The sequence below is a fragment of the Paralichthys olivaceus genome, chromosome 1, assembly GCF_024713975.1.
Source record: "Paralichthys olivaceus isolate ysfri-2021 chromosome 1, ASM2471397v2, whole genome shotgun sequence".
In the NCBI taxonomy this organism is placed as follows: domain Eukaryota; kingdom Metazoa; phylum Chordata; class Actinopteri; order Pleuronectiformes; family Paralichthyidae; genus Paralichthys; species Paralichthys olivaceus.
The window spans coordinates 14,417,077-14,441,798 of NC_091093.1; the positions used below are offsets into that span (position 1 = coordinate 14,417,077).

The 24,722-nt window shown below is 40.3% G+C and overlaps 3 protein-coding genes across 4 annotated transcripts; 1 reads left to right on the forward strand and 2 right to left on the reverse strand.

Moving 5' to 3' along the window:
• Positions 1-71: 71 nt before the first annotated feature.
• Positions 72-7,658, reverse strand: hnrnph3 (heterogeneous nuclear ribonucleoprotein H3 (2H9)). 2 transcript variants are annotated; one of them, XM_069522597.1, is made up of 11 exons: positions 7,537-7,658; positions 6,652-6,744; positions 6,304-6,459; positions 5,824-5,967; positions 4,700-4,838; positions 3,671-3,870; positions 3,056-3,151; positions 2,529-2,644; positions 2,012-2,147; positions 1,156-1,212; positions 72-1,028 (listed from the first exon to the last, which is right to left on the reverse strand). In XM_069522597.1, the coding sequence occupies exons 2-11, from the start codon at positions 6,737-6,739 to the stop codon at positions 949-951; spliced, it is 1,212 nt and encodes a 403-aa protein (XP_069378698.1). In that variant the 5' UTR covers positions 6,740-6,744; positions 7,537-7,658; the 3' UTR covers positions 72-948. The 2 variants fall into 2 exon arrangements, with proteins under 2 accessions (XP_069378698.1, XP_069378701.1); XM_069522600.1 differs by lacking the exon at positions 7,537-7,658 and adding an exon at positions 7,118-7,420.
• A 589-nt stretch (positions 7,659-8,247) lies between these two features.
• On the forward strand, positions 8,248-12,580 carry LOC109636868 (phenazine biosynthesis-like domain-containing protein 1). Its single transcript, XM_020098858.2, has 10 exons — positions 8,248-8,497; positions 8,819-8,918; positions 9,530-9,628; positions 9,947-10,056; positions 10,495-10,524; positions 10,670-10,758; positions 10,974-11,065; positions 11,161-11,244; positions 11,493-11,555; positions 11,872-12,580. The coding sequence occupies exons 1-10, from the start codon at positions 8,414-8,416 to the stop codon at positions 11,982-11,984; spliced, it is 864 nt and encodes a 287-aa protein (XP_019954417.2). The 5' UTR covers positions 8,248-8,413; the 3' UTR covers positions 11,985-12,580.
• On the reverse strand, positions 12,086-24,680 carry dna2 (DNA replication helicase/nuclease 2). The gene is made up of 25 exons (XM_020098855.2): positions 24,388-24,680; positions 23,333-23,389; positions 21,703-22,558; positions 21,238-21,349; positions 20,968-21,117; positions 20,296-20,479; positions 19,329-19,477; positions 19,026-19,148; positions 18,510-18,756; positions 18,306-18,420; positions 17,957-18,113; positions 17,632-17,823; positions 17,267-17,506; positions 17,044-17,157; positions 16,760-16,869; positions 16,204-16,313; positions 15,936-16,064; positions 15,709-15,801; positions 15,341-15,534; positions 15,125-15,214; positions 14,716-14,929; positions 14,355-14,444; positions 14,039-14,224; positions 13,783-13,929; positions 12,086-13,626 (listed from the first exon to the last, which is right to left on the reverse strand). The coding sequence occupies exons 1-25, from the start codon at positions 24,415-24,417 to the stop codon at positions 13,573-13,575; spliced, it is 4,143 nt and encodes a 1,380-aa protein (XP_019954414.2). The 5' UTR covers positions 24,418-24,680; the 3' UTR covers positions 12,086-13,572.
• Positions 24,681-24,722: the final 42 nt, after the last annotated feature.

The following is a 24,722-nucleotide window of genomic DNA, read 5'->3' on the forward strand; positions in this document are numbered from 1 at the left end:
CACCTCATAAGAAGAGTTCAAAAAAATATTCAGTTGTTTTTACAATAAAATGTCAGTCAGGGAGGCAAGTGGAGAATTAAATATAAAATTTATTAGGCAAAATGTACAACAGCTGCACAGGCATCTTACAGCTCAAATATAGAACCTTTATTTCATTTCCACTCTTTGAGAGCGGAATATAATATTCAACTTAGTTTAATTCTTTAATGAACTGTGAAAACATTCATAAAAAAACAACAGCTCACATTTATCACAACTTTTCAAAGCAGGAAAGCTGATGTGAAATCAGGTTGAAACTAGTGAGACAATAGTTAAATATTCTGCTGAGAAGACGTGTTTAGTGAAATCAACAGTTTTAAAAGTGGTTTCAGTCACCTAAGTGTCATCAAATGACCATGCTCAGTTCTAACAGTGCACCGATATTCACAATACTATTTATAGCCCACAAAATCCCACAGCTGTTTATCTGTGTCTCCTCCATGCTCCTGAGTCAGCACTGATTTACATCTCTTACCAACAACTGAGATGTGTAAAAAGATAAATTAAAGTGCATCTCAATGAAATAATATTTTTTTCCAATTTCAATCCAATTAAAAAACTGGTTATTATTATTATTATAAAAAAAACTATACTAGGATTTCCAATTAAAAAAAATATTAGAAATATCGATGCTTCAATCATGTTCAGCACCAACAACAGCTACTATATGTTGTTTTGTTCTTCATATGCTTTCAGCAACGGTGAGATTAAAGTGCTTGTTTAAGTTATATTTGGTCTGTTTGTAGTGAAGGTGAAGTTATACTACGACCCTACAGAAATAACAACGGCTTGAACGAAATAAACTAGTGATTGTATCAGTATTCCTGCTTAGAAACTTTAGCTGAGTAAATGTGGTCTAAAGAGATGTGAGACAAAAACCTGGGATGGATCAGAAGAGGGATGACTTAATCAGTAAGCACTTCGCAGCCCGCTGCTCCGTGAGCCTCCACCCCCTCCTGAGTTACTGTAGTAACCACCACCGCCACGACCTGAAAGAGGTGTGAAAGGATAGGTCAGTCTAGAGAAAATGCAATACGTCTCAAGACAAGAATAGCTCATTGGACTGTAAAAAGTGAATTTGACTGGTGATCAAACTTCATCTATATAAAAACTCACTCATTTCAGCTGCTCCGCTGGCGGTCGAGTTGAGAAACAGCTCGATGTAGCGATGCTCTGTAGAGAAAACATCAGTTCATCATTCAGCCCATTAGAGACGATTTCCCACTACATGACTTTACAAGTCGTTGGATCACTGCAGTTCACACTACACAAATTGCAGCATTGTGATGAAACTGATCCCCAAGCTCTTCTATGTCATCCTGCACACAGCATGACGGATGAGGACGGAGGAGATGAGACGCCTTAGTGGACATCAGTTGTAAAGAATAGAGAGAAAAGAGGGCTACGTTTTTCTGTCTGAAACCGTCCAAGAAGAAACTAACCGAGCCAGATGCAGTAAATGAAAGCAGCACTTAGTTTGTTTTGCCCTTTCCCTCATACCATGGCTAATGGTCGATTTACCCTGATTAGAAATGTGCACTTTAAAATAGTCACGTAGTGTGAATCAGGCTTTAGGAACCTGCATTTTTGTTTTGTGTAAATCCACCTGGTTACTAGTTTATGTTTGATCTGCAAAATCTAAAATATTGTTGTGATAAATACTTGTGCATTTATATATTTTGATTGTGTGTTTACTTTACATACTATTTTTATGTTAGCAGAGTGCCATCAAAGAATTTAATTCCAACATTACAACCTGCCCGACTCAGAGCCAACTAAAATCCTGGCAGATTATCAGTTGAGTTTTCATGTTTGTGTTATTATTCTGCTTCAGTAGAAACAACAGACCCACTCAGCTATTGGTCAGGAAGTACTTCTGTGTGATGATCATTGTATAATGTGGCGTAAAAACGTGGTATCACCAGGGCCAACAAGAGTGCAGACAAGCTGAAGAGGAAAATGGAGCACGTACGCATGTGGTTCTTGTCTTTGGACATGGCTGCCACAGCATCTTCATGGGAGCGAAACTCCACATCTGCCTCTCCAGTCGACTTCCCGTTAGGAGCCACATCAATGTGAACCCTCAGTGGATTCATAGGAGAGAAGAACTACATGAAGAGAGAAAGACGGACACACACATATATCCACATGAACAGGCCGACAGACAAACAAACCATCTGTCACATAGTGTTTTTTAATTAAATGTTTATTCAAATGTAGCTGGTCTTCATTGGCTTCCTGTCTTACACTATACAGTATGAATACAAGAAACACAGAAACAGGAAAACACAAACAGAAAGAGGGTTCACAAAGTTACATATTCAACATATTCAGTTAGAGAATCAGATGTTTTTGTCAAGAAAAATCCTTTAACCCTTTAAATATACTTCAGCAAATGAAATTTAGGAGCTTTTTCTACCTGTAAATAAACTTGCACTGTAGGAAAGTGTGTAATAATAAATAAATAAATAATATGTGTGTGTTCCTACCTTAGCGATGTCTCCCTCTGTGGCACGGAAAGGTAGACCCCTCATATGAACAAAATGGCCGCTGTGAAAGCCTGAGCCACCATCAGCTTGACCACTATAACCATGGCCTCCCATCCCTGAGCCCAAACACACAAGCACACAGGTCAGTGCAGTCCACAAAACGGTGATAATAATGAAAAAGACTGTGGTTATACATGTGTTTTTAAGTTCTTCATATCTTTTTATAAAAGTGAAATCTTCATTACTTCAGCCTCCTACGAGAGGTTGTGTTTTAGTTATGGAAATGACGAGCCAAGATGGTCAGAAGCCACTGTTTTACAAACTTAAAAATGTGTAAGTGTTGAATAAACTTTATTTTAAAGTGAAAACATGTCAAATGAAAACAGATTTTTTTTAAATGAGTTATTGGAAAAAATGTTAGCCTTTCAGCAGGGCTGATAACCTGTGTGTAGAAACTAAGGTTTTTAAACAAAAAATCAGTATCGGTCTGACTGCCAGTCTCTGGGTAAATAGATTCTGGACTTTACCTCTTCCACCCCTCTCTCCTCTCACTCGTTCATCAAACATGCCGTTGCCAAAACAGTAGTTGTCGAAACCGTTGTAACTGTCAAAGCCACTGTAACCTGGACACAGACACCAGCACAGAGGAACAATAGAAGGCTTCACATGTCAATTTAACATACATAGAATATCAAACATCTGAAGCAGGGGTTAATGGATGGTAAAACTTCTGTGGGTTGAAAATGGAAATAATGTTTATGGGCCAATGAACTGATTAATCAACCCATTCACCAGCAAAGCAAAGTGGCTCAATGATGTTTATGTAAACTTATTGCTGCATAGTGCTGATTGTACTGATTAATATATTGAAATATGGACTTAAAAAATTCCTTCATAGGAAAATAAAATTTTAATATAGGCTTCTTGATGATTTTGAGTTCATAGCAGCTTGTTCCAGTCCAAAGACTTATTCTTTGTGTTGATTTTTTAAATGTTTAACAGCACCACCAAAAACATAGGGTGAGGGGAATTAAAATGGTTTTAATATCGCTTTCTGCGATATCACATTTGACTTTTCCTGTACCATCAGTTTCACTACTCATCAATTACACTTAATGCACAAAAACAAAAAAGTTGCTTACCTCCTCCATAACCTCCTCCGCTCCTCATGGTGTTCATCAGAGTCCCACCACGGCCGAGCCCCGGTCCAAAAAACCCTCCACGTGGGCCCCCCATCATGGGTCTATCATAGGGTCCTGGTCTCTGGCCTCCCATCCCCCGACGGGGCAGCTCATAGTAGGCTCTGATCTCATTACGACTGCTCTTAAAAATCTCTATATACCTGTAATATAAGAGGCCCGTTGGGAGGAGGGGTTAGAGGTAAAGGGTTATGTTGTAGATCTGGTTACATCAAGAGATATGATTTACAGAGAGACACACAAAAAAAACTTCTAAATAGTTGTCTAAGTTGTTTTATCCTGGAGATCGAAGTCTGAATGACAGAACAACCTCAACTAAATGTCGTCAGTAGCTGGGCTTAGGGCTGAACTTGATGTCTACACCAACCCCACCTCTTGTTACTTTCAGTTAAAGAAATCCTTACAGGGCTTTTAGGTGTTCCACTGATCGTTTTAATTATTTACCACAGCAGAAATAATCTGATGCTTCACTGGTGGAGGGTACATTGACTGTTCTCTGCTAGACTTTAAAACTTATTCCCCTCTTTCACAATAATGATACATGTATGAAACGGTATAAAGGAAGTTCTAGTAAAATGATCGAATATACCCAAATGTTGCTCTAACACAATTAAATAGTGCCGGGTCTTAAATGACCGCCTGTAAAACTGTCTATGGCATTTAACAATCACAGCACCGTTAACTCAAAGTTTAGACAATGAACTTTCATCCAATTTTCAACATGTCACCATAATTACAACACATGAACCCATTAAACCCAACCCATTAGTATTTTAATTAATATTACATGTCCCACCCAATTCATTGACCGTTTAATTATAACAATTAATTTAGCACACCAACCCATGCTTATCATTCAACCATAACAGAACCAATCCCATTAACACCATATTGATTCTAATATGACCACCCATTAAGTACTACAGTAGAAGCCCAACCCAGTCCAGCCCGTCCCTTTCCCATCTGTCCCACCTGTGCCCTATTCTTTCCTTGTGTTTCCCCAGAGCCTTTTCTGCTATCTCCTTTGAGGCAAACTGCACGAAGGCTTCCCCTGTGCTCCTCCCCTGGTAGTCCACGGGCAGAGTAATCCCATTTGGCACGATTCTCAACCCTTCAACCCAAGCACACATAAATACATAGGTGGGTAGGTAGACTGATATAGAATAGATAGAACAACACCCACTGCATCACTGGAGCTTTTAGATTTAATAAACGTCATGACAGCTAATAAAAGACAACTGTGGCATCTCATAAGACTGCATTAGAAAGGGGCATCTCAGAGGAATTGTCCAGCAAGGGACTAAAACAAATACTGACCTGGAGTCAGGGTAGGACTTAGAATTATAATGGATTCTGAATTTACATCATTGGCCAAATTCTTATATATTAGTGCTGAGTGACACATCAAATATTATTAATATATTGATTTTATCATTTTATAAAGAGGCTGCCAGTAAGAAGAGTCACAAAATTGACCCCAGATCAGTGTCACAGGACTGTCTCCCTCAAACCAGCCAAACCAGCCCAGCCAATACTATTACATTTACTATTGTTTAACCCTGAAGCATGACGTGTAGTTCAAAGTGGTAAAAACATGCTAAACATTGCGTGAACACTATTGAGGTAAACAGCATTCTAACAGTTCTTTACGAGGGCAAATTAGTCAACACAGTATAACTGTACTTCAAACACTTCACCCACAAACATCAACATAAACATACATTAGGGCCATGACACATCGGTTGTATGCAGATACAATGTTCTAACTACCTCAGGGACAGACGTTTGTAAATAATGTACATCAGGTTTGTAAAAATTGTTTTAATATGGAGATCGATAACATGAATGTTGCTGTATGTCAATGTTGTTGTGTGCTTGTTTGAGGCTGATTCACTGTATGAAGAGTTCGAAGTGCAGTTGGCAGTAATCATGACATAAGCAGTCACATTTCCTAATGTGGCTGTAATTTTCTCAGTACCTTACACTGTGTTGAAAGGGAAAAAGACTTTGTCAACAGTGTCTGTTAAAAATATCCCTCAAATTAATGTGTGTAATATCAGGACAATTCAATAGAGTGTTTAGAAGTGTTTATGTACCTGAGAAGAACTGAACAATCTCCTCCTTGCTGCAGCCAAAGGGCAGGCCTCTAAGTCTCAGCATGCAACCACTGCAGCTGTCATAATCAGCAGGACCACTACGCTTCAGCACCCAGTCCATTTCACTACGGTTTGACTTGAACACTGATTCAGATACACAGACAGATGAAAATAGCATAACAAACACATTACGCCATACTGCATGTCATTTCAAAGGACAGTTTAACTTTGAATAAGACACATACAAACAAGTCGTCACACACATGAAAATATCTGAGAAAAGTTTATACAGGGTAATCAGTCAAATGATGACTAAAACATTTGCATGTAAAGCAAATACATGGTAAAACTATCATAAAAGTAACTGTTAGCAACCAGATTATTTGTATTAATATTACATAACGCAGCAACTATTCAAAGAGAAACTCAGGAAAAATACTGATTCATTTATTATCTGTTATGCCTGTTTACATGGCTTACCCTCTATGTATCTGTGTCCCATGTATTTTCGGTCCTTGGAGAGGGCATTCTTGAAATCCTCAGATGTTTTGAGCTCAATAAACGCCTCTCCACTAGGACGGCCTTCTTTAGAGTAGGTGAAACACACTCCGTTCACTTTGCCAACGATGTCACAGTCTGTAAATCATAAAGACTCCTTAAAATGATGCCTATACAGAAAGGAATATCTCACAATAAAGATTATAACTGGGTCCAGTCTAATTTAAGTATTTAGAATGGAAGTGTGTGTGTGTGTGTGTGTGTGTGTGTGTGTGTGTGTGTGTGTGTGTGTGTGTGTGTGTGTGTGTGTGTGTGTGTGTGTGATCTCACCAGAGAAGAAGCTGGCCACCTCCTCCTGTGTGCAGGACCAGGGCAATCCTCTGATCCGGACCACGTAGCCCTCATCATTCAAAGACATCCTCACTGCCACAGAGAGCACAAACATAGCAGCATGACATTATGTTGTTGTCTGTGGTACTTTCTCACACACACACACACACACACACACACACACACACACACACACACACACACACACACACACACACCTGGCCATCATCGAATAATGCTGTGCTTCCAGTTTCCTCTGTTCTACCAGCACTGTACAATATGTGGAGTCCACATTAGGGACTTTTCTCTTTTCACTCTGTAGTTTTTCTACTCGGCTTCTGTAGGCATAGACTTTTTAAAACATGTATTCGTATAGTTATTATTATAAAATAGAAATAATAATAAAACCCAGCATCATTTAGCATGTAGCTTCTATATGTGCTATAAACAACACAACATACTTCACCTGCAGGAACTAAGACACAGCACTATGACTTTTAAACAGGCTGGAACAACAGGAAATCACACGTCTATTCACGTAGCACAAGTTAGCCTGAGTTGGCCTGTCTTCTGAACCGTGTCTCAAAGTAGCTTTAAGCGTCACAAACGTCCCCCCATCGTTACATATTCTTTCAAGCAGTTGTCTCTTGGACTGTCGCCACAGGAGGACATTAGCCGGCCTGGATACGGGGTTAGCTCATGATGCTAACGCGTCGCTGCTGCTGTAAGCCTGTGGTTAGCAGCTAGCAGCTAAAGCTAACGGTAGGACACTGACAGCGGTCAAACGAAATCAGACAAAGTAGTTCACTTCCTGACGGCCGCGCGCTGTCCCCGGCCACAGGCAGAATGTAGCCGCACATAGAAAAAACAGGGAAAGTGTCTCACAGCCGCCTCTTGTCCCCTGCTCCTGAGTCCTGTCTCCTCCAGGGTCCTGTCTCCTCCAGAGTCCCGTCTCCTCCTGTCCCGAGACTCAGGTGACACAATCGACGTGACCGCTCAGGTATGATATCGCGAGACTAGGACATAGTCGACATAATGTTCAAGACACAATAATAACACTAATAATAATTATGATAATACTGTTATAATAATAACAAGAATAGTACTAATAATGATAATAATAATAACAATAATACTAATAATAACGATAATAATAACAATAATACTAATAATAACGATAATAATAACAATAATGACAACACTAATAATAACAATAAGGATGATAATAATAATAATAATAATAATAATCTTGGGAGATTATTCATAGCCAGTGGTGGATGATTTAGATCTTTCAAGTAACAGTAATTACAGCTCGAGTGGAAATACTTTGTAACAGGTAAAAGTCCTACATTTCAAAGTATTAATATCAAAATATCCTTCTATTAAGTAAGAGTAGACTACTCACACAATTGTGCAATTTCACACCAAGTTATATTATTTGATCCATTAGTATGTTCATTACATCAATGTTGCAGGTGGTAAAGTGAGGCCAGTCTGTGCCTGTGAAGAACTGTTGGGTAACCAGTTATTCATTGACTGTTTTAAAACAAAGGTGTATTATAGTGTGAGCCAATACTAACACAAACACACTGAGCGCCTGACGATACGCTCAAAAGCTGAACACAGGCTGAAAATCTGGCAACCCTGACAAGACAAGTAGACAGTGTCCAAAGTCCACTGTCAGCTGAGGGCTGAAACTCCACCGTGCTCACTGTCCGCTGGAGTCACAAGTCCATTTTAAAATATTTTCACCTTAAACAAGATGGAGATTCCAGTATTTACAGTGGACGCCTTCACACATTTACCATTCAAGGGAAACCCTGCAGCAGTATGTCCACTAATGCATGTGAGTATGAACATTTAGGCTAATGCACAGTGGGCCTATGTCATATCACTCTGGTCTAATGCACTAAAGAGACACTTCAACAGCTGCTTCTATCTTTGCATTTGGGTCAAGTATCCCACTAACTGGTTGTAACATTTGATTGAAGTACTTTATATTTACATTTTTCCACAAGATCGTAGCTTCTCATGTGTCACATGATTAAATAGTTTATTGTAACTAAGCAGCCTGACATACTTCCCACCCATCCATCTGATCAGTATGCATGCAGCACAGTGACATTATGTGTCACAACTAAAATATTTCTGTATGTGTTGCCAACAGGAGCTGAGTGATGAGTTGTATCAGAAAATAGCAGCAGAGATGAACCTGTCAGAAACAGTTTTCATCACCACAATCAACCCCTCTGACAATTTCTCTACAGGTCAGATAATATCTGCTCACAGTTAATGAACTTTTGTCATAACCTGTACAACCATCTTGTTTAAAGACTGTTTGAATGGAGAAAACACTGCTGCAAGCAATTCAGTAGATTGGTAAAGAATCACTGTGTCCAAAGGTTGTTTTTGAGTTTGTTTGTTTTTTAAATTTAATTTGTCGACTTTCAAAAGAACAGTTAGAAGTTTTTTGTTTGACTGTATGATCTGATCATTGTCAATATCCACTTCAAATTCCAGCTCAGCTCAGCTCATACACTATGTTGCATACAAATATCACAGAATTTACCCTTAGGAATTTAATAATTGTAGGACTTTACATTTACATCTGGTTATGGCGTAATATAAACCATATAAAAATGGGATAAACAGTCTCAATTTTACTTAAATTAATGCAACATCTATACATTTTTTGTTTCACAATGATGGATAAGTGTAAATGTCCCTTTAGCAAGAGGCTTTGCTAAATTTAAAGCAAAGCAGTTTCTCATATTGTGATTATAAGGTCTCTGTTGATGGTTACACATAGAGGGGACGGACATGTTAAAGTTCTGTTTGTGATAAAGAACCCATCTGAAAAATGTGATGTGATGAACAGGATCAAGGTTCCGTCTCAGATGGTTTACACCGACCACTGAAGTGAATCTGTGTGGTCACGCTACCCTGGCCTCTGCTGCAGTGCTGTTCCAGCATAAGAGTAAGATACAGAATGAACACACATATGCACATATTAAGGGAGTATATTAGTCTGGTAATGCAGTGGCAGCATGACCGACTGGTCAAGACCATTGAAGCCATGAAGTTGACTTTGATCATACTATTTAAACTGGCAGGCATTTTAATGTTATCCTGTTATTGTAAAACGTTTCCATGTATAAAACAATACAGTTTGATACACAGAAGAGCAAATGAGCTTTTAGCCATGATGCCCACATTACTCAGTTACATGTAAACACTTAATTCATCAGCCAGACTGTGAATATAAGATCCAATAATCATATGCTACATCTGTTAGAGAATGTGAATCCTGTACTGGTGTTTGAGACCAGGAGTGGAGATCTGGCGGTCACCAAGCAGAGGGAGGGCTACGTCATGGACTTTCCTCTCAACCCCCCCACGCAGGAGGTACAGTGTGTGTGTGTGTGTGTGCATGAGGTCAGATCAACAGGTCAGGACAGTGTCGCACAGGAGGTTAGAGTCAATCTTTTGTTTAAAGGTTCAAGATGTGCATTTTCGCCAAAGGGTAAAAGATCCACTCTGTAAATCTGCATGGCTCAAAGATATGAAACCATCAAACACCATGCAATACAGTGACGAAAGTTGTAAAGAAATATATGGAGCAGAATGATTAAAACAAAGACACAACTGCAGTTACTAATTTCTATGCTATTTGAACAATATTCAGCATTATCATCAAGAAAACAGCTTTTATAAAACCCAGCAGCCCTTCAACCAGCTCAGTGTTGTTACAGTGCAACTGTTGTTTGATTAGCAGAACCGTTAAATTAAAACAAAAGAAAAACCACAAAATGCCAGAATTATAAGAGGTTTATTTCTCTGCAGGATCCCAGTGAGTTCAGAGACATCATCAAGGTCAGTAAGACGGACCTTACAGACACCTCTCTCTGTGTACAGCAATGACTCCTGCTTTACTGTCCACATGAGCACATCTGTAGAGCAGTGTGATTTAATTCCAGTGTCTAAACTCCATCTCTGCTTCTGCGTGTGTGTGATACAGGCAGCAGTTGGAAACCACCCAGTTCAGGATGTTTATCTGAGCGACAACACTAAGAAACTGATGGTTCGACTGGCTGACAGCTGTGACAGGTTACAGTCAACACTCACACACACACCACATAGAGACATGTACACCCACTAACACACACACACCTCCTTGATATATTCCAAGGAGTCAAGATGAAGACAAGAAGAAAAGGGATCAAGATGTGTTTCCTGATGAATTCATTTTTTACAGTTCAAACATATCTTAAACTCATTATTTAAATTAATAAAAATTTAAAAATGTAGCGTGTTGTCTGCAGGTCAGTGTTAACCCATCTGAAAGTCGACCCCGCCACTCTGCAGAGCAGTGAGAGGAGTGGAAGAGTCAAAGGACTCATTCTCACTATGAAAGGTAAAGAATAAATCATGTAGCCAGACCAGGGAGATGTCACTGGACAGCTGTATGACAACCCTAACCACATCACTGTAATGTATGTCGGCCAATAGGGTCTCCAGACTGCCAGCCAGGATACGACTTCTACTCCAGATACTTTGCTCCATGGAATGGAATCCCAGAGGATCCCGTCACTGGTAAATCTACAGATACTACACCTCCACTCCTGCACATTCACTCTGCTCCATTTGAATGTAGGGCGGATATTTTACATGTACATAATCTTATATCACATTGTTATTAATGTGTAATACACATTTACATACAAGTGACAGGTCCAAGACAAAGTAAGATGTTTTAAGATGTTCGGTACTTTACTGCTGTGAAGTTGTTAAATGTTCAGTGTTGTGCAGTAAGATTTGGTTTTATGTGCTTGCCTTTGCAGGTTCTGCTCACACCGTCCTCGGTAGCTACTGGTCTAAGAAACTGGGGAAGAAGAAAATGCTGGGTAATCAATATTGCATTCTTTACATTTACTATTTTATCCAGAAAGACAGTTGTGGGACAACACTATAACTTCAGTACAGTAAGAAAACCTGAGTAAGTCAGTACTTGTTTCTAAACCTGTTTAATAAGAGATGTGTAGGAGATCAGGTAAAAAAAGTGCACTGACTTAATAGTGCACATTATAAAAGTAATTCCACAAATTTAAGTCTTTTTCTACAAATTTAAAAATGTAGACGATCATTTAGTTGACAACAAATGTTCAGGCAGTCATCACTACTGAACTGTACCATACTAACCCTCAGATCTTGTGTGTGTAGCTTACCAGTGCTCCAGTCGAGGTGGGGAGCTGGAACTGGAAGTAAGAGACGATGGAAGAATCAACATAGCTGGACAAGCCGTCACTGTTCTGCAGGGAACCATCACACTGTAGTTACACACACGCAAGCAAAGAGGGTTTGAGATGCAGTCAACTTGTTCCTGTGCATAGAAGAGGACACAGGCAACAAAATATAAGAAAGAAAGATCATCACACACTTTGTTATGATTTTTATTATTTATTCATATATCAGAGTAGAAGAAATTACAATATTACACAAAAACAGAAAAACGGATCAATCACAGTTAGCCAGGTCACCAGGAAGGTACCTGAAACATTTTGCTCATTGTATTATTCAAATTATTCCCATAAATTGTATTTTTTCCTACTAAAGCAGAGACTGTTCAGGTGTTCATATTATGGAGTACCTACTAGAATAATTCAGTCTCTGTGCAGCTTTAGATCTGCGTTACACAAAGGAATTGAAATAAATAACTCACATTCTTGGCTTTACTTCAGTATTTGCTGTTACTGACAATATGATTCCACAAATGTTCCTTCTAAATGAGAAATCATTTTTAGAACAGTTTGTTGTTTCTATGTTTCTGCAGTTGACTGGTGAAGCTCATTCACATAATATAAGATTAGTTCAAGTATGTATGAGGTCCAGTGTTCAACAGTCTATACACTAAATAAAAAAATATACACTGCAGCTGGTACCTTGTCTTTTATACAACATCTACCTGAGTTTAAAGATGGAACACTTGACTAAGTCATTTAAGACTGCAGGTAATTCTGGTTCTGACAATGTTGTGGTGTAGATGAACTTTTCCTTCCTGTAGACAGACATTTATTAGCTTATCTGACTGTTGTAGTTATGTGAAATTAACTACAGTTAAATATACCTGTTTGGTCTCCATTTGCTGCCCTGTGAAATTTGTCAGTGAATGAATTGAGGTATTTGATCAAAAATATCTGTCTAAATGAATAGTGACCAGTCCTCATTTGATGCGTTGTACCATAATCTATTACAGACATGTTTTAGCTGCAATTTTAGTTTAGCGTGCAATTGCTTTAACAGGTCGGTCCTTGTTCTTTAGTGTTTCGAAGTGGGGACAGTTACACATACACCGTTGAAACTGGGATCCAAAAATATGGATTACAAAAAATACAAAATATGTGCAGTTTGAAATAAATCAACAATGACGACAGAGCCACATCTTTTGAGGTTCAGTCACTAGATCTAGAGAACGAGGTCTAACTCTAAAATCAAATGATCATCTCACATTCTGTAGAACTTTATCAGTGGAAAAAAACATATGCTGTTGATTAGTGCATGTGAAGCCAACAAAGCAGAATGTCAAAGTAACACTTGCTCTAAATTCCAAAATAACAACTTTATGTCACAAAGTCACCTCAATCTTCGAGTCATTTCTATTATAAATGTTGTGATGTAAAAATTAAAAAATATCAACTGTATCTACAGTTAAAATCCACATAATAGTGACACAATTTTGTGTCATTGACAACTGACACCTGCAGAAGTTTTTACAGCTCGTACTTTATATTTCAACAACCTGACGGATCACACAGGGTGTTCTCGGACCGGTTCTCAGGTGCTGCCTTGTTGAAGTTCCCACGTCTGCTCCGCTGTGAGACAAGCAGTTGTTCTGGGACACCATCATGGCTTCACAGTCATCTGTTATAGGTGCATGCTGGGTAAGGCCTTGTGAGCAGCTGGCGGGAGCTTGATAATGTGAAGTAAAGGTTCAGGAAAAAACTTTGCAGACACAAAATATGTGAAAAAAGGGATTTGTTTGGAACATAGGAAGCTAATACACTTTAAATTCCATTACATGTAGAGCTTGATTCATACGATGAAGAAACTTGGAGTGGTATTTGTAAAGGATATCATGTTCTCTTGCTGGAGATGGTTGAGCAGTTTCTCCACAGGTGTGTAGCGTCGTAGTGTTGTGGTGGAGCCCACCATCAGCAGCTTGTGTTTGGCCCTGGTAATGGCGACATTCAGTCTTCGCCAGTCCTTCAGCAACTCACCTAACTGTTAGGGGGGAGGGATCATGTCAGGTTTTCACTCATTTAATCATCCATAAAGAGACAGAGGCTCCAGGACAGGAGTGGAAATAGGAGTTGGGAAGTAAAACACTTACGTTTCCTTCCTCTGGCGTGCTCCTGACAAAAGAAAACACGATTAGACCTTTGTCTCGTCCCTGGTATTTGTCGACCGTGTTCACCTCCACACCAGTGAAAGCAGAGGACTGCAGCAGAGCAGAGATGCTCTTCAACTGTTGTCTGTAGGGAGCGATGACACCTATATCACTGGGCTTACACCCTGCCTGAAAAAAAAAAAAAAAAAAGACATAAGCAGTATCAGCAGAGTCAACACACACATCTATTCCACTCCCACTTCTGCCACGGTATTGAATAATCATCATGCCATAAATAGTTGAGAATCAGGGGATTTACCTTTATCAGCAGTGAAAGTAACAGGTGTACGAGAGCAGCCTCATTGTGATTGCTTACACCTCCCTGCTCCACTGACTCCAGTGCAGGCACCTAGAGTCAACAGGGGAGAAAACATTAAGACCAGCACAACTCAACACCTAATACACTATAAAACAGTGGTCATGTCATATTGACCACTTTCTTCAACAGCTACAGCAGCTGCCTTATTTGCTTCACCTACCACCACAGAACAAACATATACTATCCTATCTGTAAATGTCAATCTAAAACCAAAGTCTTTCACTTCAAACTGACTAATTTCTGTCTCAACACAACACATTTAAAAAACCAACAAACTACTGCACGCTCATATTCAACCAACCATTGAGCAGTCAAGCAAGCAAACAGGGTTGCTAGGCAACAAAGTGGCCTGTATCCATGCCAGGTCATGCTGGGGATGAGTCTGAGAGTAGGAACTAAGCTCCGACTGGACAGAAAGCAGGAAAGGCAGAGTGAGCAGAGCTGAGGCCGTCCTCTCTGATCCACACTCCAGACGACCCTCGTACATCAGGGAGTTACTGAGAGACATTATCTGCCTGAAACAAACACAGTACGGATCATTTATCACGGAGTGGAAATACTTTTAATTCATATCTAATTAATTACAGGTTCATTATGAGGTTTACAGTCGCTCCACTTACTTCTGTATTGATAATATTAGTTAATGGTTGTGAAAGAGCCATTTGTAATGAATTTAATGAATGAACAAAGACTAGTTTATGAAGCCTAACCTGTTCATCCGGTACTGAACATTGAGGTGAACCACTGCTTCACTGTGGAGCTCCAGTCGCTTAAATAGACTTTCATCCATCCCAAGTGACCTGGAGAAAAAAAAGAAATGACCGAACTTGTAAATTTTGATGATTATAAGATTTCCTAGTACGAAACACAAATCAACATAAACCCCAGTTATTCCTATGATTTACACACACATACACACACTTCACCTCGCTTCCTGGTTTTGCACTATTGGCGGCAGTTGTTGGTGATCTCCAACCAGGACAAATCTCTTGGCGTAGAACAGGGGTCCCAGACAGATGGGCTGACTGATCTGTGACGCCTCGTCTACGATGCAGAAATCAAACCGTCGACGTGTGAAAATGGGATGCTTGATGCCCATACAGGTGGTCCCCACTACCAACTAGAAAGAGAAGGGATTGGTATTGAATCGGAGGAGAAATGTTAAGATGCAATATTTACAGTCAAACGTCTTTCGGCAGAAAAAACATTAGGATCAGCTGTAAAATATTATAAAAATAAAAGTCGAAATAAAAAAGCAGATTGTTTTTTTGTATACCACTAACTATTTCTTCACCTCCTTGTTGTAGAGCTGCTCCAACTCTGAGGGAGAATGAATTCCTGTCTTCCTGGCAATTTCCTCTGTGTAGGGCAGAATATCTGGATGAACCTGGAGCAGGTGGAAGAAAACAGGAAAGGAATCAGAGCAAGTCAAAATATACAATTGTTATTCCTTAAGATTTCATAAATACAGATTATTTTCTAAGTGGCAATTACGTATTTTGACACATTACAAAAGCGAACCTTCTGGCCCTGTCCAAGACGCAGAAACCCGACCCGGAAACGCTTCAGCTTCAGCAGGATGTTGTCGACTGCAGAGTGGGTGTAGCTGGTCAGCAACACACTGAAGCCACACGCATGTAGAATGCGAACCTGAGAGACAGAGTCAGGAAGAGACAAAAAGAAAAAAGAATGATGGAGGACGCCACATGAGAGAAGAGTTCTGGTTTAAAAGGGAGTAAATAATGAGGATTTATGATTCAGGTCAAGTTGACGGGTGATGATGTTTTACCAGGGTGCAGATGGTTGTGGTTTTGCCTGTGCCAGGCATGCCAACAATCAGTGTGTAGTCTTTAGACAGCAACACCTTCTTCATAGCCTGCTTCTGGGGTTTGTTGAGTCCTGACAAAAACACAACCAATTAATAACAATAATGCAAACTGTTACACTGTTGTAAAGAAAAAATAACAAACTGCTGGTCATTTGTCTCCATACTTTATTCACCCACTTCAATCACACATTACGTATTTATCCACCCAACAAAGATATTTTGTGCATTTAATATACGACAGAAACACTATGGAGTCATTTTCAAGACTCCTCTGTATTTATGTGAGTTGTAGGGTGATGACTTTATATAAGAAAATATATGATTGTGTGCAATTGATTTTAGTAAGAAACTACAATTCCAGCATCTTAGCAAAATTCATAATCATGACGCCTCTTTTTTTCCATGAAGTTGCTCATTTATATCATTGTCCCAACAATAACAGAGGGAACTCAACAGAATACAGAGAAAAGACACGAGAAAGGCAGAGAAGGAAAACAGAAAGGAGAAGCTTTGACACCTTTGAGGATGTTGGCCACGGTGTCTTTGGCCTCTCTGGGCAGAACTGAACCGAGGTTGGAGATAACCTCTGGAGGACGGAGGTCAACAACCAGCTCCCTCAGACGATCACTGTGGACAGACGTGTGTTTAACATTACTTTTAATTTTCCAAGAGACAGTCAAGAGGTGCTTTTACACACAACAATAAAACATGTAGTTAATATCCAGCACATAATCCTGATTTACCATCACCTACATGCTATCATTAATTTAATAACATAACTTTTGAATTTATTGTACCGACCTGTGCTGAGAGTTTTCCATCAGTCTGGAGAGATTAGTGAGGTGAGTACTGAGGCCCACTACACCCTCATCCACGTCCAAACGAAACAACACACCACTGAACTTTGACAAGTCTCTGTGAAACACACAACAACAACAAAACAGCTGTAAATAAAGTTCTAAACAATGAGTTGTCTTTGGTTTGAAATACTCCCGATGGCAGAGACATGACGATTTGTTCTCACCTGTCCAGAGTGCAGCTGATCAGTGACCTGCTGACCTCACACAGGTATCCTGTTGCCAAACCAACAAAACGACCTTCCTGGTCACTGACAACGATGCGATCCCCGCCGGCCAGACCGCTGTTGACCGAACCCTGCAGTGGTGCTACGCTCCTCTGGAAACGATGGAGGAAAACTCCCTCAGCCTGGACGGTCACTGGACCACTGAGTCGCAGTCTCCCCACACAGCTGCCATTCTTCTCACTTCAAGCACAAGTCAGAGTTTACAGAGCGAAATAAAATTAGTTGAAGAAAATATTTTTTGTGGTTCATATATCGTGGTATTGTAACAGCAGCTGGTAGACTCAGTGAGGGGAAAAGTTTCTTACCTCTCCTCGACCGTCTGAAGCCACACACGCTTTCGGCCATTCTTTGCCTCCATGGTGACAGCTTCAAGGCAACAGAGCAGCAGCCAGTGGGAAAAATATTTCAGATGCGGTGGAATCAGGTGACCCGTCTCCTCCTGCAGGAAGTCTCGCACAGCATCCTCGCTGACGTCTGCGGAGCTGCTGTCCACCGCTCTGGAGGAGGAGTGAAGAGAGGTGTGGAGATAAGAGGGAGAATAAGAGAAGAAGTTGTAATTGATTCAACCTTATGCCAGCTGAGTATTTTATCTCTTCTTCCATGGCAGCACGGAGATTTTAAAAGTTTTACCTCTCGTACAATGCACAGTTTCTCTGCTGAGGACAATACTGGCACGATTGTCTGTTTGTCAGGATGTCAGGAAGCCTAGAAAGGCGGCTCCGCTTGGCTTCTCTCTCCACACAGTTGTGAATGTGATGAACCAATGTGTTCCTCAACTTCAGCAGCTCTGTAATAAACAGAGGTTTAGAAAGAAAGCTGATGGAGAAGGAGCTGGAGTAATAAGACAGGACTCTTCTTTGGTTTTTGCAAGATTTTGATGTGGTTGATTTAGTTAAAAGTGGACTTTCAGTGGTGGAGTAGTACTGGTGTGTGTGTGTGTGTGTGTGTGTGTGCACATCAGTGAAGTGTACACAGGTACCTCTGCAGTCCATGCGAGTGGACACTACAGGGTGCAGGTTTCCAGTCTTGAGGTAAAGCAGGAGGCCGGCTTCGGGATTGTATCTCTCCATGCTCATCAGAGTGTACAGAATCACCTATAAACACACGGTTAAATGATTTCGTATCGATTTAAACCTTCCTATCTGCATATCTACCCGAGCTGAACACACGGTGGTTCACCAACCTGACTGCGATGCTCTATAGAGTTTGACTCTCGTCCAGTTTTCAGCTCCAGCGGCAAAGTCTTCTCCTCCGGGGTTGTGTGATTGCCCTGTCTTGATCTTTGGATTCGAACACGTGCCGTCACATCAATTTTCCCTTTCAGGCCAAATCTCGGTGACCACACGTTCTCTTCTATATCTTCAAGCTCGGTAATCGTGACAACCGCTGCAGAGTCCTTATCCCTGCTTGGAGCTCTGCTGCTGCTCGGGCTGGAGTCATGGAGACAGAGATGAACCGATAATCAGCTCTTTAAGTTGACAAAACTTTAATCACATTCAAAAATATCCACAGTGTCACAAGTCTCACTTCTGATGACATTTTAGTCAAAGCTTTAGATAACAAAAATGTGACAGCACATTTATTACACTGAACAATATGAGATTTGGTCGAAACAATCACATAGATGACTGCAGTGTGTGTGTGTGTGTGTGTGTGTGTGTGTGTGTGTGTGTGTGTGTGTGTGTGTGTGTGTACATACATTTTGAGACTGGTGGATTTTGGTGTTGCAGAGTTGAGGTATTCCTTTGCCCAGTGTTCCAGTGAGGGCAGATAATCTTGCAGTTCCTGCTTCATCTCCTCCTGACTCACACCCAAACTGTACCTGGAGACACAGACAGAAGAACACAAACCTAATTGAACAAGACAGATATCAAGTTAACAGGTGCTGAGAGTATAATTTACAACTAATCAACTGTATTCTTGTTTACTTATAATCTTTACTGCTCTGTTCAAGTGTTGTATTCCAATGGGGACCTGCAGTGTATTATGTATAACCACTCACATGTCTCCCAGGTACTGAGGACGACGCAGTGCCTGGTCCGCCAGCTTAGTCAGAGTGTCCATAGAAAAATCTTTAGCTGTAGCTGCTCTCTGAAAGACCTCGTGGACCATTGTGCCATTCAGCATCTGCTTTGAGCCACCGTCAAAACTCTGCATCACAGCAAACAGAAAGCATGAGAGAGAAAGATTAAAGCATTGGGGAGTTTAAATGAATCATCATGAACACTGTAAAATATAATGAAATATAATACCAAAACATGAACCTATGAGCCCAAATATTATCATAGAGTTAAATAAAAACCTTGGTGAAATTGTGAACCGAAAAAATAAACTTTCACCACAGACTTTTGTGTGACGAGTATTGAAGTATTAGGGCCAACTGAAGGAAAAAAAATGATATTTTGAGAATAAATACTGCATCTTATACATAAATACTGGCTCATCAGCACCACATTATCATATGTATCAGGACTTTGAAAATATTGTGCAAGAACCTGTGTCTATTCTTTAGAAGGAACCACACGAACTTTGTATGATAAATAATGATGCAAAAAGTCAAGGCACTTTTTTATTAATTGATACACAGTGCTTCTGTGTAAGGTCTTTGAATTCTATGAATGAATTGTTGTGGAAAAGATGGTGGAGATGTGTAATGCCTTTTTGGGCCCATGTGTGATAGGAGTGGTGCGGAGTGTAAAGTCCGGGTTGTGCCAGATAGGAGTGTATTTAAGATCATAAAGTTTTTGAGTGCAACAACACGATGATGTAATGCAATCAAAGTAAATCCCTTGTGTTGGTAACATGAAGACAGTATTTCTATGTGTGTGCTGTCCATTTCAAGATACGAGATATAAAGAATAATACAAATGAATCAACGACCATCTAGCTCATGTTCTGAAGTTCAAAATGAGCGCACAACAGAAGTAGTTAAAAAGAAATCTTTATAATTATACTTAAAAGCTCTTTACCTTGAACATATCGCTCAGTACTGCACGCCTCATGCAGCGGATGGAGCTGGAGATGCTGGTACCTGAGATCAGGCTATCAGGCAGTAAAACCAGGAAGCCCTGCTCCCGGTCCACCAACCAGGAGCCACGATCGGAGAGGCCCTCCAGGTGCACCACATCCCCGCAACTAACAGGCGTCATCTCCCTGGAAACACCCAGGAAATTATCATTATTTAGATATAAGGTCAGGGACACATCAGGCTTAATGAAGACCTACAAGTGAAGATATACAGTACACATGGGTGCATGTGTTTATGAATGTGAAAACACCCATGCACAGAATAGGAATGACTAAAATACTAGGAAAAGGAGAGAATAGAAACAGGCACATGTACAGAAACATACAGGGAATGAATTTGCTAACATTTTGTGCACGTCATCTAAAATATTGAATTACTGTAAAAAATGTTATCAGGTTAAAAAACAATCATCAAGCTACATTTGTATGAATAAAAAGTATGAAAAAAATTGTATGTTAACTGACATTTAATTTCACTCCTCTACATATTGAAGCTCATAAATGCAAAATGTATTTATCTGGGAAGTTAAGTGAAAATGTGCTGCACGTTATTTTGAAAACAAGGTTGTTAATAACGCTGTCACGAGGGCAGACGTCCTAACACGCATCATTACCATCCGTCTTTCAGCACACACGTCTCGGTTGGATGCAGAGATTTGCAGCATGTGATGGTCAGTGTTTTGTGACCAGGCCTCTCCTCAACATCCAACACCCAGTAGCGGTTGTTGACACCTCCAGAAAGGATCACGTGATCAGGTACCTTACTGTGGGATCAGAGAGGAACATTATCATTGCAGATGCTCATGGTTTTATTAAACCATCTGCTGTGCATCGGTTTTGTGAATCTGAATAAACTCTGGAGTGGATGTTCATGTGTTTCTCACCGGGGTTTCCTGGATCTTTCCTCTGGGACGAAACCTTCGTTATCATCCATAAACTCTGCAAACCAGCTGTCATCCAACTTCTCTTCCATAGAACACGCCGATGTCATCCCTGCTATTTAAAAAGTTAGCAGTGGAACATTAACAAACATTCAAAGTTTAAATATATAGATAAGAATAAGATGGATGGCAGATGGAGTGCATTTATATAGAGCTTTATATAGAGTTTTTATAGATTTAACAACCCAAGGATCAAACACCGACCTTCTGGTTAGTGGACGGCCCACTCTACCTCTAGGGCTTCAGCTGCATGTTAAAGCAGTGTCTGTATCATAATATCAAATGATTGACATAGTGTCGATACAGTAATCTGATATATGACAATGTCTGAAAATAATATATATACATTGTAATAGTCGAGCCTGTCAACAGCATGCAGTTTTTGTAAGTATAATACAGTCAGAGTACCTCCAGCTTGGTCTTGATTGGACGATGGCACATTGTCTCCACTTGGTGATGTCATGGCTGTTCTTGTAGCCTCTACCTGTGGTGCAGCTGTGATGGTTTGTGCACTGGGTTTGTGTACAGATGTAGTAAGTGTGTGAGTATCCTTGTCCAGACGAGTGTGTGGGTTATTGCTGGTTTTCACCGTTGCTGCTTTCTGCTCTGTTATCACAGTGAAGTCTTTCTCAGGCTTATCGCTGTCTTCCCGATCATTTCCGTGGCATGACACTGACTTCAGTGACACTGTTGTGTTTCTGCTGTCATTAAGGACCACTCCAGTACCACGGCTGTGACCCTCTGACCTCTCAGACCGAGACTCTGACTGGTTGTTGGAGAAGTGAAGCGTCTTCCCATGGCCAATCACAGATCCTGTCAGGTTGCTGCCAGTGGGGCTGAAGATGGTTCTCGGTCTCTTGGCATTGTGGGTCTCTTCAGGGGGACTGAAGAGTCTTTTTATGGAGCCAGGACATCCCTCTTCCCTCTTTGTTCTACACATATTCTGCCCTTTGGGGTACGAACTGAGGTAGATGGGGGACAGTTGGCCAGTATTACTCAGGCTTGTGGCCTCTCTGCTGGGCAGGGGGCTCAGGTGACCTGCCCCTCTGGAGGGAGAGGAGGATGCAAGCCTGATCTGACTTGTCGGGGTCTCTGGTACAGAGAGGACAAGATCTTGCGAGGAGGGCAGGAGGTTGTCAAGTTCCCCAAGGATGCACCTCTTTCCTGGGGAGTATAGTTTAACTGGAGCGGAACCATCATTTTTGATCTGAGGTTCAGTCTTGGCAAATGTCGTGAGGGAAATCTTTTCTGAAAGTGACTCACCCTAAAAGCAACACAGTCAAATATAAATTTGAGTTTCATTACAAAATCCAAATAGTCAGTTATAGCAAGAATAAACTATTAATGAACAGGACATAGAACAGATGAAATAAAATAAAACTAAACTTTGATCAAAAAGCTAAATTCCCTATTCACAGAACTGATAATATTACTATGTAAGTTATCACCAATGACCTTAGGCATGGCAAGTTTATTTGCAAAGCACATTTCAACAACAAAGCAATTTAATGTGCAACATAACATAAAATATAAAAGGCATCATGACACATTGTAAAAGCAACATATGGCAAACCAAAAAATAAGGAGCATTGAAAAAGAAATTCACAGTTAAATGCAGAATAAAATATAAATGTGTGAAAACAGTGCAGTGAAAAGAATGAGTAATTATTTGATTTAACAAAAGGTTGCAGCAAAGAGGAACGTTTCCAGCATAGATTTAAAAGAACTAAGAGTTGAAGCGGACCTGCAGTTCTCTGGGAGCTTGTTCCACAAATGTGGAGAATAGAAACTGAACACTGCATCTCTGTGTTTAGTTTTGACTCCGGAGACAGAGAGCAGACCTGCTCCATACGACCTGAGGGGTCTGGATGGTTCATAACGTAACAGCAGATCAGAAATATAGTTTTGGCCCTCAACAAAACCATTCCAGACGATTAGGTATTGATATCAAGCATGAATCAAGGTTTTAAAAGTTTTGGCAGTTCTGTCAAATACAAGAAGAAATAAGGGACAAAGAGCAAAGAAAGAGAGATCCTACCTTTTGGTGTTGAGAGGAGAAGAAGGATGAGATGTTCTTCTGTCCTCCAAGAGTCACCTGAAGCAAAGAAACCATAGATGTCCAATTTGTTTGTTGTATAACAAGTCAGCACATTAAAATCATTTATTATTTAAGACAGTAAAATAATTATAAATAAATTAAGACAGGACAGAGGGAGCAGCTGTGACCAGAGGACTGGGTGTAAACCACTCTGCTTCTATGATATTAGCACTGAAACACATAAATCCACCATTATTCTAATTGTTTTATTGATTATAAAATTTGCTTTTCTTATTTCATTAATATAAAATAATCTGGGCTTTAATCCTAAAACAGTTAATTGTGACATCACAGTCCTCACAGCTGGTTTTAAGGGACATCTGCTGCATACAGCTTTGTGCACTTCTCCTCGGACAGAATGTTGAGACAGCTTCACAGTTAGGATATAAAACAGACACCTGCCTCATGATCGAAAAGACCTGGTAACCTCACAGTCTACATTTCATTTCTTCTTTCTTCTTCTTAGACGACACCAGATAAATAGCTTTTGAATTCCATGTTTTTCAATGACAAATGCGTTCATATGGGCTGTGTGCACTTCTCACTGAGTGTTCTGATACCGTCACTGTATTGGTATAAAACCTGCAGTCTTGGAAACCTCACCCTCCACAACAGGAGACCTTTAAAAGGATGTATTCTTCATTTTGGCTCTTGTAATGTGACTAATGTTTTCCAGCCAAACATAGAAACACTTAATAATTCATTGAAATCAATTTCAACCAACAGCAATGGCAGTTATGGCGGTTATTCATGGTGTGTCATGGCATTACTTACACACATGTACATATACACACATACATAATGTAACACGAACTTACTGAGTACTTTTTATTTAGGATATTTGAAGTATATGCTTCATACTTGTATCACCACTGTGGTACTGTAATACTACTACAGTCACACCTGACAATCCTCTGGAAACCTGATCTGGGAGCACGGTCGTGTACTTTACATATACCTGAATGAACACGTTGTTCTCTGTGAGTGAAACTCACCTTGGTTTTCTTCAGTCTGGTTGTGTTCATGTTGACTCTGATCAAACCACAGTCTCTGTGTGTGTGTGTGTGTTATTCACTAACGGAGCGGCTCAGTCTCATCTGTCCGCGGATCAGCCTCCTTCATTCAGGGCGACTCTTCGTCTCCAACACCCGGAGATCGTTCACTGACACACCGGCCTCATCCAGCGACACTTCCCGTCAAAGTACCGGGCGGCTCGGACGCTTGTGTTCACGTTATCTTCGCGGTGTTTCCGCATCTGTCGGTGTGTGAGCGGTTTAAACTACTGGGGCGCCAAATTTTCTTCTTCGCGGAACGGAAATGACGTCCGGTA